Raw genomic sequence first — 14983 nt, forward strand, 5'->3', positions numbered from 1 at the left:
GTACGATTTCGGTTTCAGTTTGCAGCCATTCCTTTAAAATTTGAATTATTTTAGTATATAATTGAAGACTTCTTCGTACGATATAAAATAAATGGAACCAGAAATAAGTTACAAAAATTATACTGATATCTAAATGCTTTACTTGTGTTTATTCCTTTCAAATAACACAATATTTGTTTCATTTTATACGATGTGTATTTATTATGGATATCGCACTCCTTCCTAGATACTACACTCGCTATATTTGAGATTGTCAATGTGTTTCTAAAAAAAAAACTATTTAATATAAATATTTGTTCAGTTATTTTGTGAATGTATGTGCAAACACTTTTTTCTACAATATGTTTTTACTTATAATTATGTACATTACTATTTCATATTGAATTACTGATGAAAAAATAATTTAAAAATTTATGTATATTAAGACAAGCGCCAATTTACATTTGCGTATGTATTTGTGTATGATTTGTGTAAAATTGTACACATTTATGGATTTAAATCCATACAATACATTTACTATACCATTAGCTATGGTCTTAATTTTAAAGTCTTTTACATTCGGTATGAAATGTCAATGGAAGTCTATAATCCAGCTTTATATACGCCAACCTTGTTCATCATCTACATTTGAATCTGTGTCGGATGGTTCTTCGCCATACATATCGGCCAATTTACGGAATCGCGGCCCGAAATTCGATAAATAATCAAAATTGAGATCGCCATCATCAGTGCAGGAGGCTAGACTAGAAAGACTGCCATCCGAGTTACCATCACCTTCGTACGCGTAGTTCCGCACATCATCCACCGGATACGTGCCGGCTTCCCGGTCACAATTCTCTTTTTTATCCCCCAAAAAGCCGCCAATATCGGGTATTTCATTATTTGGATCTTTCAGTGATTGTAAGGTATGCGGATCTTTGTACAGCTTCTCTTCGTAGAAAGGTTGCGAGCGCAACACGTTAAGATCATAGTCAGTATCTCGCTCACCACCGCCCTCATCTTCGTAATTGATTATTGTTTCTCTTATATCGTCAATATCCTTTTCATGCCAACCATTCTTTTGCTTCTTCTGTACTACCACAGCCAATAAAATAATCAGCAGAAGAAGTATGCATGCCACAATAGCAATGATAAAGTTGCGATCAATGCCGAAACTAACGGCCACAGCAACTGCGCGCTGACAACCGGAATCGATACTACGTGATATTGCAGGCGCTCCCAAATTGTATGTATGATTATTGATCGTCAAGTTACGTATGCAACCGAAGAAACCTTGACGGCTCGGCGTATATGTCCAGTTCAGTTTTGCACCTAGCTGCAAGAGATCCACTGGTGTGCCACCAAGTTGCAATGGCGAATTAACATTTAAAAACTCATTGGGACCTTGCGGCGCTCCCAAACTGATACAAGTTGATAGCCGGCAATTGTCGACTATCATTTCAATACTGGTTCGTTGTAATATAATGTCCAACTGATAAGATTTACCAACCTGTAACTGAATGTGCCGATGCTCAATACGAATGGCACCTGAACCATAGTCTACAGTAAGTGTGGGATAACCCTTTATCAACTCTAGTGACAAGAAGTCAGATAGTGGCAACAAAGGATTATAATTTAGCGGCCCAAGATACATAATTAGACCCTGATCAGTTTGCGGCGCTACCTCGAGGCTGATTTTAGTGTTTTCGCACGGCGATATGGGCTCGTAAAATGCATAGCCATTACCATAGAACCCAACCGATACTAATTCACAGTGAGGTCCGGTAAAACCGTCTATGCAATCGCACATGTCATTCTCTCCAATGCGCGGAGTTCCACCATTGAGACAGTAAGTGCTTATTCTTGCCTCACAAACGCAGTGCCATTCAATAAAGGCAGTCACGCCAACAAACGACGAAGTATTTGAATATATCATATAAGGAATATTCGATTTATGCAGCGTGTTCATGCACGATGATTCGCATTTGTACTTTTCAATAAGACATTCGTCAATATTAACCATTAACATTTGCAAGCCCAACTCGTTCTCGAGTTTTTGTTGGTTCTGCGCCACAATGCCATTCAATTTTTCTGGTGCATAATACGGTGAACCATGTGCTGAATAACGAACATCCAATGTGTTATTGGTATTTTGCAATACCGTGAAGACATCTACATTTGTAACGGAAGTATTGAATAGTTTTGCAAGTGAATATTGTAGGCGATCTTTTATTGAAAGTGAATCGTCGGCTTGAGCGTCGCGTGGCACACTGATAAAACTCTCCTTGGTAATGTTGTAAAAACGAATACTGCCACTTTTGTCTACAGCTTCTTCAGGCAGTTCACGTACAATAACAGTAACATCAGCATCTACCGAATGACGTGGTATAAAGGTAGATTCCTCAGTAACAACAAACTCAAGCAGATATTCACCCTCTTGTGTTCGCTCGAGCATTGTTATCATGCCAGTGTTTGGATTTAAACGAAAATTATCATGGGGAAAGCCATTTTTCCAACGAAACTCTTTGTCATCAAGATCCCAATCATCAGGGTCGTCAACAAAAACACGACCCACATCGGTGTCAGGCGCCTCACCTTTATAGTTGTAAATGAAAATACGCGAAGAACCCTCTGACATAGCATTGTCATTGTCGTCACCTATAATCAAATGCAAAATGCTTACTTTGCTTTGTTTTGGTTTTCCGGAATCGCTTATTCTTATAGGTATATAATACTCTTTTTGTTCTTCCCGATCGAATTGTACATTTGCGAATAGGTAATCGTTATCGATGCTAAACTTGGTCTTAATATCTGCGGATGCCTCACTATCGATGCCGAACGTATATGGCGGTCCATTCTGTGGTTCGTCATAATCATTTGCCTGTAATTGCACAACTTGCCCAGGATTACGATTCTCTTGCCAAATTACAGGCATTGTATTCACCAAAAAGGGCGCATTATCGTTAATATCCTGCAGATTGATGATCAAATGTGTAACAGATTTTAAGCCCTGACCATCTTCATCCACTGCCGCGATTAACACCTGCCAACTCTTATGGCCATCAGGAGGGTCACGGTCTAACGGTTGTATTAGTTTTAAGCATCCATCATTATCTATGGTTATCATCTTTTTCTGTTCCTCCTTAACCACTGAATATTTGATATGTTGATCTGCTGTACGATCCTTTATATCCGGATCATAGGCTTCAATATTCAATATACAATAGTCAAAAACCATTTCTTCTTGTATGGTTTTCGAATATTTCTCCTTAAAATCTGGAGGATTATCGTTGACGTTTGCTATTTTTATTTTTACAGTGGCATAGTCATCATATATCCCATCAAACGCACGAATTTTTAGCACATATTCGGTGATATTTTCGTAATCAAGTCGCTGATTCACTGTTATTTGGCCTGTCTTTTTTTCAATTTTGAAAGCATTTCCAACATTTCCACTTTCGATTGTGTATACAATTTGTGCTGTATTATCTTCGTCAACAGCTTCTACCTCGATCACCATAAAATTTATGTTGGCATCTTCGGGTAAACTGTCATGCACATATTCGGCTAACTGAAAATGTGGCTTATGATCGTTTTTGTCCGCTATTTCAATGCGAAAAACCTGTTGCCCTCGATTTGGTTCACCGTTGTTATACAAACTAGAAGGTGAATTATCACTTGCGATAACTTTAACATTGTAAAAATCACGCTCCTCACGATCGAATGTGGTCAGCGCCGTTATATTACCAGTATGGGGATCAATTTTGAAATACTCTCGGTTATCCGCCAACTCAAAAGACACAATATTATTTGCTTCTGTACCATCCATATCGAAAGCACGTACCTGCATTACAGGTGTCCCGGGTAGTTCATTCTCAAGCAATGTACCTTTGTTTACTTCCGTAAAATATGGTATGTTATCATTTACATCGACAACCTTAACTTTAATAACATGCTCTGCAACTAAATCGTATGTATTGCGCGCAATCATCGTTAGTGTGTATTCCGTTACCGATTCATAATCGAGCAGTTTGCCTAAACCAATCGTAACGGTAGTACCAGTTTGATTGAACACAAATGTCTTTTTACTATTCGTTTGCTCTGTACGACCGGTAACTAATTCAAATATAACTTCTGGTTTATCGGGTACATTAGAAACGGCTCGCAAAGTTGCGATGGGCGTGGAATAGTTCATATAGTCCTCTTTCAAATATATAGGATCTTCGATGGGATCAACAAACGATGGTGGCTTCTTCGACGATTCAACAACACGAATACGAACTTCAATTTGTGATTCTTGTTTGGAATCTGGACTTATTGGACTACTTGGATTATACGCACTAACAGTAATTGTATAATATTGTCCAGGACGCTTATCAATTGGACGGTTTAGATAAATAATTCCGGCTGCTTTATCGATTTTAAAGTACAAATGATCACGAACAGGTAGGATTTCATATTCGATAATACTGTTATTGCCATCATCCAAATCACTGGCTGAGATGCGCATTACAATTGCATCAGGCTGCAAAGAGAACAAAACAGAAAACCAAAATTCAAGTAAGGATATCCAAATGTATAATTTTATGATCATAAAAATAATAGATTTTCTCAACTAGTCAGTCTATAACATATATTGTATATATGTACATATACATATGAATAAAAGTTTGCTTCTATTCTAACTTTTACAATTTGGTATCGACTTAAGTGTGGAAATGACCACCAACTGCATTGGATAGCCAAACAATACGTGAAACACTCACAAAGGAAACGTTAAATATAAGTTAAAAGGTTAATTATTGGCACTGTTAAATAAATTTTTAATGAATTTTGGCATACAAAATTGTGTAATTTATTTAATACTTTCCTTTAGATGCGCCCAAATTAAATAATAGACACACATCTCAGCTAATTTCTTTTGTGATTATGCACTTCAAGTTCAAGATGCCTTCAAGCTTCATTAACACAAATAATTAGAGTAAAAATTACAATGACAAGACTCAGCACATATTTTTCTGCGACATTGCGCAATGAAACTGAGATGCAGAAGGTTTCCATGTACTAAAAGAATTTAGCACTCATTGCTCAAGGTGTTGGCTGGTGCATTGAACTTTGGAACTGGAATGCTTACAAGAATACAAAATACCTGGTAGAAAAGCAGCCTACATGTCTAAGTAAGCTCAAAGCAAATGTTACTGTGTATTATGCCTATTTATGTACCTGTGTATATACAGTATTGGAAAAAAACTAATGCAACCCCTATATTAAAAAAAAAAAAGATCAACTTTAAATGCATTTCAATGAAATATGTCTTATTAAGAACATTTAACGGGACATATGTATATTAAAGTTTTGCCAACATTTTAGGCAGTGACTTTTCAGTGCAGTAGTATTAAAAAAACGAAAATAATAAAAGACAGATATTAGTCAGAATTTAACGATACAATAATAAATGATTGCAATAATAAATTGTAGATTGATGTAAAATAATAATATTTTAATAACAGATGTTTGCTACAGCATAATGATGTCTTAAATCAAGAGACAAGGCCATGTTTTTTAAAACTTATCACGAATTTCACGAAATTAGTAATAGAAAATTATTAAGAAATATTAAAAAAAAATATATATATACATTAACAATATATATAAAATGTAACAAAGATGTAAAAGAAAAGCATTATTTAAAGCATTGAAAATAACAATTTTTTTATACCAATTTTAAAGAAAAGAAATACTAAAAGTTGTATGTGTTTTAATTAAAAAGCAATTCAAAACATGTAAGTAAGGGATGTAACCGAATATCTATATTAAACTATGGAAAGGTTTGCTCTCATTTCATCCATTTTAATTTCTATAAGATTTCTTATATATGGTCCGATAGGTGCGGTATAGAGTCAACCGGAAGTTGGGAAATCTTTATATTAGGTATATGTGGACAAAGGGAAGTATTGACTCATTTTTTGGCACAAGGGCATGCTGTCAACCCAAAAATACTCTTCCCGAATTTCAAGACTGTTCGAGTTGACAGTCCTTGGCCGTTTAAAAACGTGGCTCCATTCGGTTATTTAGACCCGACAGTCGTTATAACGGGATCCACATATTTGGCGTATATTATATCGGGGTTTCCAATCGGGATGGTATGGATTTTTTCGTTGCAATCAATAATGTTAACCATTTTATCATGGAAAGATATACACAAGAACAATGTTTAAAAACTATTAAATTTTATTATCAAAATAATTGTTCTCATATTAAAATTTTCGTACGTTTTTGCCATTTTATGGTCATAATAATCGTCTACCGGTTCTCCCTATTCGTCGAATTGTTAAAGACTTCGAGCGAAGATTTTCTTTATATAATGTTCCAGTGTCCAAAAAATAAAAATAGTAGTTCAGGCAAGTGTTGCTGAAGACTGTAATTTGTCGATTCTAAGATGTTATCAAGAATTGGGACTGTCTCAAACCACAACATGGCAGATTTTCTGAAATGATTTGGGCTTGCATCAGGTCACCGTAAACGTCGCGAATTTGCTAATTTTTCCTTGGAGCCACCTGAACACGATAAAGATTTATTAAGAAAATAATTTTTTCCGATGAGGCTCACTTTCATTTCAGTGGTGCGGTAAATTAACATAACTTTGCGAAAAAAATCCACAAATTATTCATAACAACCATTACATACACCTAAATTGACAGTTTGGTGTGGTTTTTAGTCTGGTGGAATCATTGCTCCGTACTTTTTTCGAAATGAAGTTGATGACACCGTTACCGTTATTCGGTTATTTTGTGTCTACATATCTAGCGGACATTAATTGTGCAAAATTTTAATGAAATAACTTCTTTCATGTAATCTCACACCAAATGGTGTGCAACGCCCCTGACTTTGGCGGAGGGGTAAAAAAACGAATTTCCATATAAATGGGATATGTGCGGATAGGGGAGCTTCTCCAGAGGAGGAATATTGAAAAATTATGTAAAAATAACTTATATTTTTTTAAATTTTCACAATTAAAAGTTCAAAAATTTACATAATAACACATGGGATTTCTCTATCTTTCACTAAATTTATTCGCGTTTTTCATTCTGTATATTTAAATATACACTCTAAACATTGAAATAAGTTCAAATTTCAATTTTATTTTGTAATATTTTACCAAAAATTTATTAATTTAAAAATCTCTTATCTCACTCGTCACTACAAAGGTTAGATTGTTTACAATTAGGAGGAAAACGAGCGTTGCCTCATCTTAAACACCAAATACCTTAACGATTTTTCTTTGTTTGTTTTTTTGCGTGATTCTTTTTTCTATATTAATTACAATAAAAACTACTTTCCAACATTTTTTAAGTTGAGTTGTGAACACTTTTTCCATCTACATATGTATATGTATAATATGTGATTTATATTTAATAAACACAAATAACTAAAACTCTATGATAATATTATAAAATTTATATCATATCGCGATGAGCGAATACCCGGGGTGACTGAGGTACTTTCGCGTAGTACTCCTTTCTGTGTTGGCGGCCTTCGGCCGCGCTTTAAAAAAAATAACCCTGGCCGAGCGAATACCCGGGGGGACAGAAGTACTTTCGTGTAGTACTCCTTTCTGCGTTGGGTTCCTACGGCCGCGCTTTAAAAAAAATAACCCTGGCCGAGCGAATACCCGGGAGCCTGAAGTACTTTCGCGTAGTATTCCTTTCTGCGTTAAAAATAAAAAAATATTTATATTGAGTTTTTGTTATAAAGTGGTTATATTTGTTGGTTACCATGCACTCATATTGAACGAAAATTTTAATTTTCTGTACTAATATATTTTACACTTTATTACGTAATATTATTATATAATATTACTAATACATGTATATAATATGACTTATTTGCTTAATAAAATTAAAAAAGAAAATGTCCATATGCATGAATAGAGGAAATTTTGCGAAAAAGAGGAATTTCAGCGAATTGCCTGATCATCACAAAACAGCGCTCCATTTCGTCCTAATTTTTGGTAAACAAATGAGGTTCAAACGAGTGTAAAATGTAATTTTTAAAATAAAGATTTTTTTGGTAAAAAACCTGCTAAAAGTGTAAAATATGGATTTATTTACAAGTTTATACTTTAACTAATTACTAACTAACTAATTAGAAGAGAAAAATGTGATTAAAGTGTGTTAAATGTGGTGCAATAGCTTCTTGAAATGTTCGAATTTTGCGATGTTTTGAACTTTAAGGTCGAATATTTCTTAAACTAAGCGTTTGCGGTACCTATAACCTATTAATCAGAAGGACTTCCTCTTTCCAACGGTACCTTCAGATCGGGGCGCCGAAGAAATCGGAATTGTGAAAGAAAATTATCAAAAACAACCTACATTTTGGACCTTTGAAGTCATTTTAAGAAAACTTTATATTACGACTGAAAACTATTTGGAATCAATTTAATATAAATAAAATGTAGAAAGGGTATTTGGTGATGTGCTGATGTATGATTTTTTTTTTTACGGCATTCAGAATTGAGCAAAACATTAAGTCACAATTAAACTTTTGTTACACACGACCGTATTATCAAGTTAAATAGCAGTAATCCAGGGTCCGCATATTTAACGCCTAATACCTTCGTAAGAGCAAGCAACTATGTTTTCTCAACACTAAATTGGTTATACATACATACAGGGTGGGTGATGAAAGCCGCTACCAAAAAAAAAAATTAAATAACTTTTTTCTATTTAATGAATCTGGTTAATTTTTCTTTATTTTGCAGATTGACTTTTACATTTAACAAAAATGGATAACTGGGACACTGATACAAGAATTTGGATTGTCCGCCACTATCACGCACTGGAGTCCGTAGTTTCGATTCAAAGAGAGTATAGGCGCACGCCTGGCGGCAATCCTCCGAGCAGATGGACCATAATGAGACTTGTAAACAATTATGCCGAGCATGGGACACTCAACAGAAGACCTTACCATCGAAACCCTTCAGTTCAAATGCTCAAATGGGTGTAAGCAGATAGTCATTACAGTCAATTATGCACAAAGATTTGGACTTATTCCCATATATAATTCAAATATCCAACAAACTGAACGCTGCAGACTTGCCGACTCGCCTGGAATTTTGCCAGAAGATGCTTCAAATGGTGGAAGAGGATGGGAACATGTTGAACTGTATTTTCATGTCTGACGAGGCCCATTTCTATTTGAACTGTAACATAAAAAAACAAAATTGTCGAATATGGAGTGCTTCCAACCCACAGATACTCCATGAGTCGGAATTGCATCCACTTCGTGTCATAATGTGGTGTGCAGTTCCATCACGCTGCATTGTCGGGCCCTACTTCTTCGAAGAAAACGGTCACACCGTTACGGTTACTGGAGACCGTTACTTGAGCATGTTGATAGAGTTTTTCTATCCAGAATTACGCCGAATGAGAATTTCTTTCAACTCTGTGTGGTTTCAGCAAGATGGTGCAGCTCCTCACATACCCCAACCTGTTATGACAGAATTGCGACGAAAATTTCCCAATAAGCTAATATCCAGAAACTCCACATTCCGTTGGCCAACCAGGTCGCCCAGGTCGCTTACTGCACCTGAGTTTTTCTTGTGGGGTTATTGCAAAAAGGAAGTCTACAAAGGAAAACCAACAAATTTGAATGAACTAAGGCAATCCATTCGAGAAACAATTGCGGCTATTCCTGTCTCAACTCTCCAAGCAGCAATGAACATCTTTTTGGTAAGATGCCGCACATGCATCAACGAGCAGGGGGGGAATTTAAATTCCATTATTTTTAAAACTAATTAAGCTATATTTAATAAAATTGAATGAGCTGTAATCTGAATAAAAGAAAAATTAGTTCCAGGCACTGGAAAAAAAATTATTAGAGTTTCCTAATGTAGCAAAATTCATCAGCCACCCTGGATATGAAAACACATATATGTATATGTAGGTATATGTATTTAAGAGAACTCACCTGTTTATCTTCCGAAATAGACTCGTCGTAACGCGCCTTATTAAAAACTGGAGCATTGTCATTTACATCTTCAATAATCACTTTAAATGTGCAAACATCATCTAATGTGGGATTGCCATTGTCAGTCGCCTGCACTGTTACATACACCATTTTTTCGTATGTCGGCTCATCGCGATCAAATCGGTGTGTTGTTACAATTACCCCCGATTTGGGGTCAATGTGAAACTTTGATCGCTCTGTAGCCGACTGAACAAGACTATATTTGATTTCTTGATCAAAGTCAGGATCTTCTGCTTGCACCATTATAACAAAAGTATTTTCAGGTTCCTCTTCCCTGACGGACGGTTTGTAATTAGCACAATTTTTAAAAGCTGGTTTACGATTATCCGAATAATGCTTAACACTGCTTTCGTGTGTCATCGTGGACGACGAAGACATACCAAAATATATGGCAGAATTCCCTGTACGCGCTACAGGTAAAGCCGAATACAGTGAGCTAACGGAATCAGGGGAAGGGTTGGGTGAACGCCTTTGTCTGATAAAAGAATTTCCTCCAATCATCTGTGAGGAAAACTGATTTGAACTTTGTTCATCTTTTTGCAAATTGGATGGAATGTAAAACACGAAAAATGGGTCATCTCTGTGACTTGAGAGAGAGTTTGACGCGCTGGAATAGCCACAAACTGAAGTGGCTGAATGTAGATTTACTAAAGCTAACACAAAAAGTAATGTGTGATACTTGTGCAGTTTTCGACATAAATGCTTTTTTGCTCGCTGGTGATATTGCCGATGATGTAGTTGGTAAACTTGTGTTTCTAAGTGTAGTTGTGGAGACATTTCGTAGCATTACACTTTATGCACCCAAAAAAAATTAAAATTATGTTATAGATATTTAAAATAACTATTTCTTCAAACTTTTTAATAAAATTTGGTTGTCATTGGTTATTGCTAAATACTTTTTTCGTTAAGGCACACAATTTTAAGGTAATCTATCCAGGGCGTGTGAGTCACCCAGTATTAAATATTCATTCACCTTTCTTATCTGTGTACGATCACGGCGCCTTTGTTATTTACTCAAGCACCAATTAAATTCTCTTCGACAAATATTTCATCGAACTTAGTATTGCTTAATATATTTGAACATTAATTTGAAACAGGTATCGTTTGTACGTTTCATAATCGCGGATATATTCAAATTCAAACTATTGTATTTATGTACATATTCTCACTAATCCTGATGTCGTCGCACATAACACTGTTGTGATCTTATGAAAACTGCGCTTTCAATAAATATGAAAAGCGGTTTAATAAGGCACACGAAAATACATGTATTTTTTTTATATTTAATTCACTGATGTATTTTATTTATGTTTAATACCATTTTTGCTATTTGTAAATACACAAAACTTAGATATTTTCAAGTGGTCTCTCTCCGCTGATGCTTTTTGTTTTTTTGGTAAACTCGTTTTTCATGTTCGCTTTGTTCTATAACTTCCAGCATGCCTCTATTACATACATTTACTTGAAACAGGTAATTCCAGGTAAAAATAGTGGTTAATACGAACACTGTTGACACTCACACTACGATGCGATATGCGCTGCGCTTCCCACATTCAACCAACGTTTCACTTAAACAATAGAATACACATCGTGTATGAACGGTTACTCTTACTTCTGTAACTGTAGTTGTTCACGAATCCAACTTAACAGAAAGTTTTTACCAATGAAGTCGAAATTTTCACATTCACCTAAACTCCATTATATGTTTCAAATTTGTAGTCTTACTCGAATACCGGTTTTGAAAAGCCTAAACGAACTTTTCAGACTACATTTCAATATTCAAAATTACGAACCCATATGGATAATTTCGCACTTTAACCGTTTCTTTTGTTTAATTCAAATTAACTTCACTCCTTCCACAAATCAGTCACACAAACACCAAGCACGCCACAGAAGCGACACAAATTTACCTCAACCAATTTCGACGCTCGTTCAGCAACAAATGAGCTTCCACCAACAAAATAAATGCATTCACATAACCAGTGATGCCAGCTATATTCCAATTCATTCAGGGATTGCTCAAAGTTGTACTCTCTATTAAAACGAAATATTTCTTTATGTGAATTACTCAACTATCTAACATTTCTAGCTTACATTAATAGTCCACTATTTCTTCAACTATTAAATAGTTTTACGATATGTTTATTATTTACATCTTTATGCTGCAATCCACAATAAAAATTTCACCGTGAACTGACGATAGAAATATGTATATATGTATATATAATGCTTTGATTGAAGGCAATATCATATCGGAAAATAGTTTAAAGTTAGTGTAGAAATAACAACAAGAAATTTTATTTAAATGTACATATATAAAATTTGAAACCCTCTGTAGAATATTCAAATGATTTTGTAATCTTCTGATGTAATAGTGGGAATAAATTTACTAGCAGCTATCTTATGTGGGTCGTAACTGAACTTAAAACACTTCCCATTCCTAAGCAGCGATAAACAACTTCACCCAGAGAACATCAAACATTTGTATTCTCTGCTTCACCATTGTTATTATAAATCTTATTGGTACTGATGGGTAAAATGTCGCAAACCGAAGGACGTGTTTTTACTGAAGCTGAAAAAGCACGAATGGAACGTAACCGCATAAAAGCTTTACATCTCAGGCAGGCCAAACTAGTTGCATATCCTTACCAAAACAAGTAAGTTCATTGAATAAGATTAGTGTAAATATACCTACAAATGCACTATTATAAAACTATGCTATAGGAATGGAACTTCAAACACCGACCAAGATTCAATAATAAAAGTACAAGGCACTAAATATATTGATAGCGGAGGTGGCTTTTTGTTAGAACAACCCGTTATTAAATCAGCGGTAACTTCGGAAGCCATAGAAAATGGTTCTGGAGGTTCTGGTACAGACATCGTTAAGGTTTCCAATGATGCAATTAACATACCAGTCAACTACGAGGAATGTCTGGAATGTGGAGATGCTTTTGTAGAATCTTATTTGTTTAGCAATTTTGGCGAAGCTATCTGCGACAAATGTCGCGACCCTGATGGGCGTCACTCATTGATTACCCGCACCGAAGCTAAGGCTGAATATTTGTTAAAGGACTGTGATTTTGACAAACGTGAACCTCCATTACGATATATAAGCCGAAAAAACCCGCACAATGTTCGGTGGGGAGAAATGAAACTTTATCTTTTAATGCAAGTTGAAAAGCGTGCAATGGATGTTTGGGGTACTGAGGAAGAACTGAGCCACCAACATGAACTTCGTGAAGAAAAACGTGAAGTAACTAAAGTGAAAAAATATAATAAACAAATGAAACAGTTGCGTATGGAAATTCGAAGCAGTTTATTTACAAAGAAGACGAAATCGACTCATGAACATGATTTTGGACCCGATACGTACAATGAGCATGACGATAATTATACACACACCTGCAAAACGTGCTCCTACACAGAAACCTATGAGAAAATGTAGATTTACAACTTCTTACAAAAATGCACAACATTTATTATGATCACAGAAGTATTAAATAAAATTTATTTCCTTATTAAATATGATTTTTTATATTGCATTAAGATATATTACTTAAAGAATAATACCTATTTTTATTTCTTTACATTAATCTTGTATGCGACCATACAACAGTAACCCAAACTGCTTTTGCGTTTTATGATAGCTATTTTATTTATTTATTTTTTGTTGCAGAGAATGTGGAATTATTAATTGTTCTACATTCTCTTGTTGATGTAGAGAATTCGAGTCTCGAAAATCAATATACTGCAAAAAGGCAGAGAATCTTCAATTGAGAACATTCTCTTGTTGATGCAGAGAATTCGAGTCTCGAAAATCAATATACTGCAAAAAGGCAGGTAATGTTCAATTGAGGATAGACGTGTGAACTGTCAAGAATATTCTATTGGTGGATTTCACCACTATCAGCTCGGAAGGAGAAATTTTAACAGTGAGTGAAATATGTATCGTTATTACAGATGTATGCTGGTCCTTTAGCTTATATATTTATACGTTTACATGCAATTATGTCAATTGATATAAATCTGATTTTGCGAATTTTTGTGAATGCATGGAAAAATTATTTATAATTAAATTATGCAATTTTCAATATGATAAACGTTCTCTTTCATATACGTTCTCCGCGTTGACGTTCTCATCTGACACATTGATTTATAAATGTCAAATCTATTACTCAGTTGTTGGTGGATATTTATGCATTTTTCTACGGCTAGTAACTTGGTGAATTTTTGAGAAATAATCAAGAATTTTCCAAATTTGATTTTTACTTTTTAGACGGAATAGCTTTTCAGTGGTTAGTTGACCAAGACCACTTTTCAAATAATTCAGATTATTTATTTGGGCGTGTTGGTGTGTTTAAAGCTTAAATCCTAACAGAAGTGAATATCTTAACAAGAAACCTCGAAGGAAAGTTAATCTGTAATCTGAAAAATTCTACCTGACCAAATGGAACAAACACAAATTAGCGACGCCGAGAAAGTGCGAATTGTTTCCGACTTTATTATGCATGCGCCACCTGGTGAATTCAACGAAGTTTTCACCGACGTACGTCAATTGCTCAACAATGATGCGTTGCTAAAAGAAGGGGCTAGCCATGCCTTCGCACTATACAACAAAGAGCAATTAACTCCGGTGCACATTGAGGGTGGCGAATATAATGCACTTATATCCGAACATAATGATTTGGGTAAGTATATGTAATAAGAATTTTCTCAGAAAATATTTAGTCTCTGTGCATAACATATGTACATATATCCACGCAGCTACTACACACGTTGAGTCATAGCCAAAGTGACATTTTGTTCATTACTTAGCTTATCTTACATGCATACAATATGATTTGTTTACCTGATCCATAGAAAAATGTCCAAACAAATATATGGCTGATATCTTGAATTCGATAATAATTATCTAATATTAATAGATCTTTCAGTATTCTTTAAGTTGAATATCAATTTTACTGATCATAGT

General features: G+C 35.0%; 3 protein-coding genes across 3 annotated transcripts in view; 2 read left to right on the forward strand and 1 right to left on the reverse strand.

Moving 5' to 3' along the window:
- Positions 1-539: 539 nt before the first annotated feature.
- LOC108973266 (DE-cadherin) lies at positions 540-11939 on the reverse strand. The gene is made up of 3 exons (XM_018940394.1): positions 11919-11939; positions 9949-10799; positions 540-4504 (listed from the first exon to the last, which is right to left on the reverse strand). The coding sequence occupies exons 2-3, from the start codon at positions 10783-10785 to the stop codon at positions 596-598; spliced, it is 4746 nt and encodes a 1581-aa protein (XP_018795939.1). The 5' UTR covers positions 10786-10799; positions 11919-11939; the 3' UTR covers positions 540-595.
- A 304-nt stretch (positions 11940-12243) lies between these two features.
- On the forward strand, positions 12244-13534 carry LOC108973267 (DNA repair protein complementing XP-A cells homolog). Its single transcript, XM_018940395.1, has 2 exons — positions 12244-12665; positions 12733-13534. Exons 1-2 carry the CDS (start codon positions 12538-12540, stop codon positions 13454-13456), a joined length of 852 nt encoding a protein of 283 aa, XP_018795940.1. The 5' UTR covers positions 12244-12537; the 3' UTR covers positions 13457-13534.
- Positions 13535-13859: 325 nt separating this feature from the next.
- LOC108973268 (F-actin-capping protein subunit alpha) overlaps positions 13860-14983 on the forward strand; it is a gene marked incomplete in the record, with an annotated part of 3766 nt that continues 2642 nt past the window's right edge. Inside the window, 2 exon segments of the mRNA XM_018940396.1 lie at positions 13860-13943; positions 14288-14703. Coding sequence (XP_018795941.1) covers positions 14459-14703 — 245 coding nt within the window.

Source organism: Bactrocera latifrons, unplaced genomic scaffold, assembly GCF_001853355.1.
Source record: "Bactrocera latifrons isolate USDA-ARS-PBARC rearing strain unplaced genomic scaffold, ASM185335v1 scaffold_47, whole genome shotgun sequence".
Classification (NCBI taxonomy): Eukaryota; Metazoa; Arthropoda; class Insecta; order Diptera; family Tephritidae; genus Bactrocera; species Bactrocera latifrons.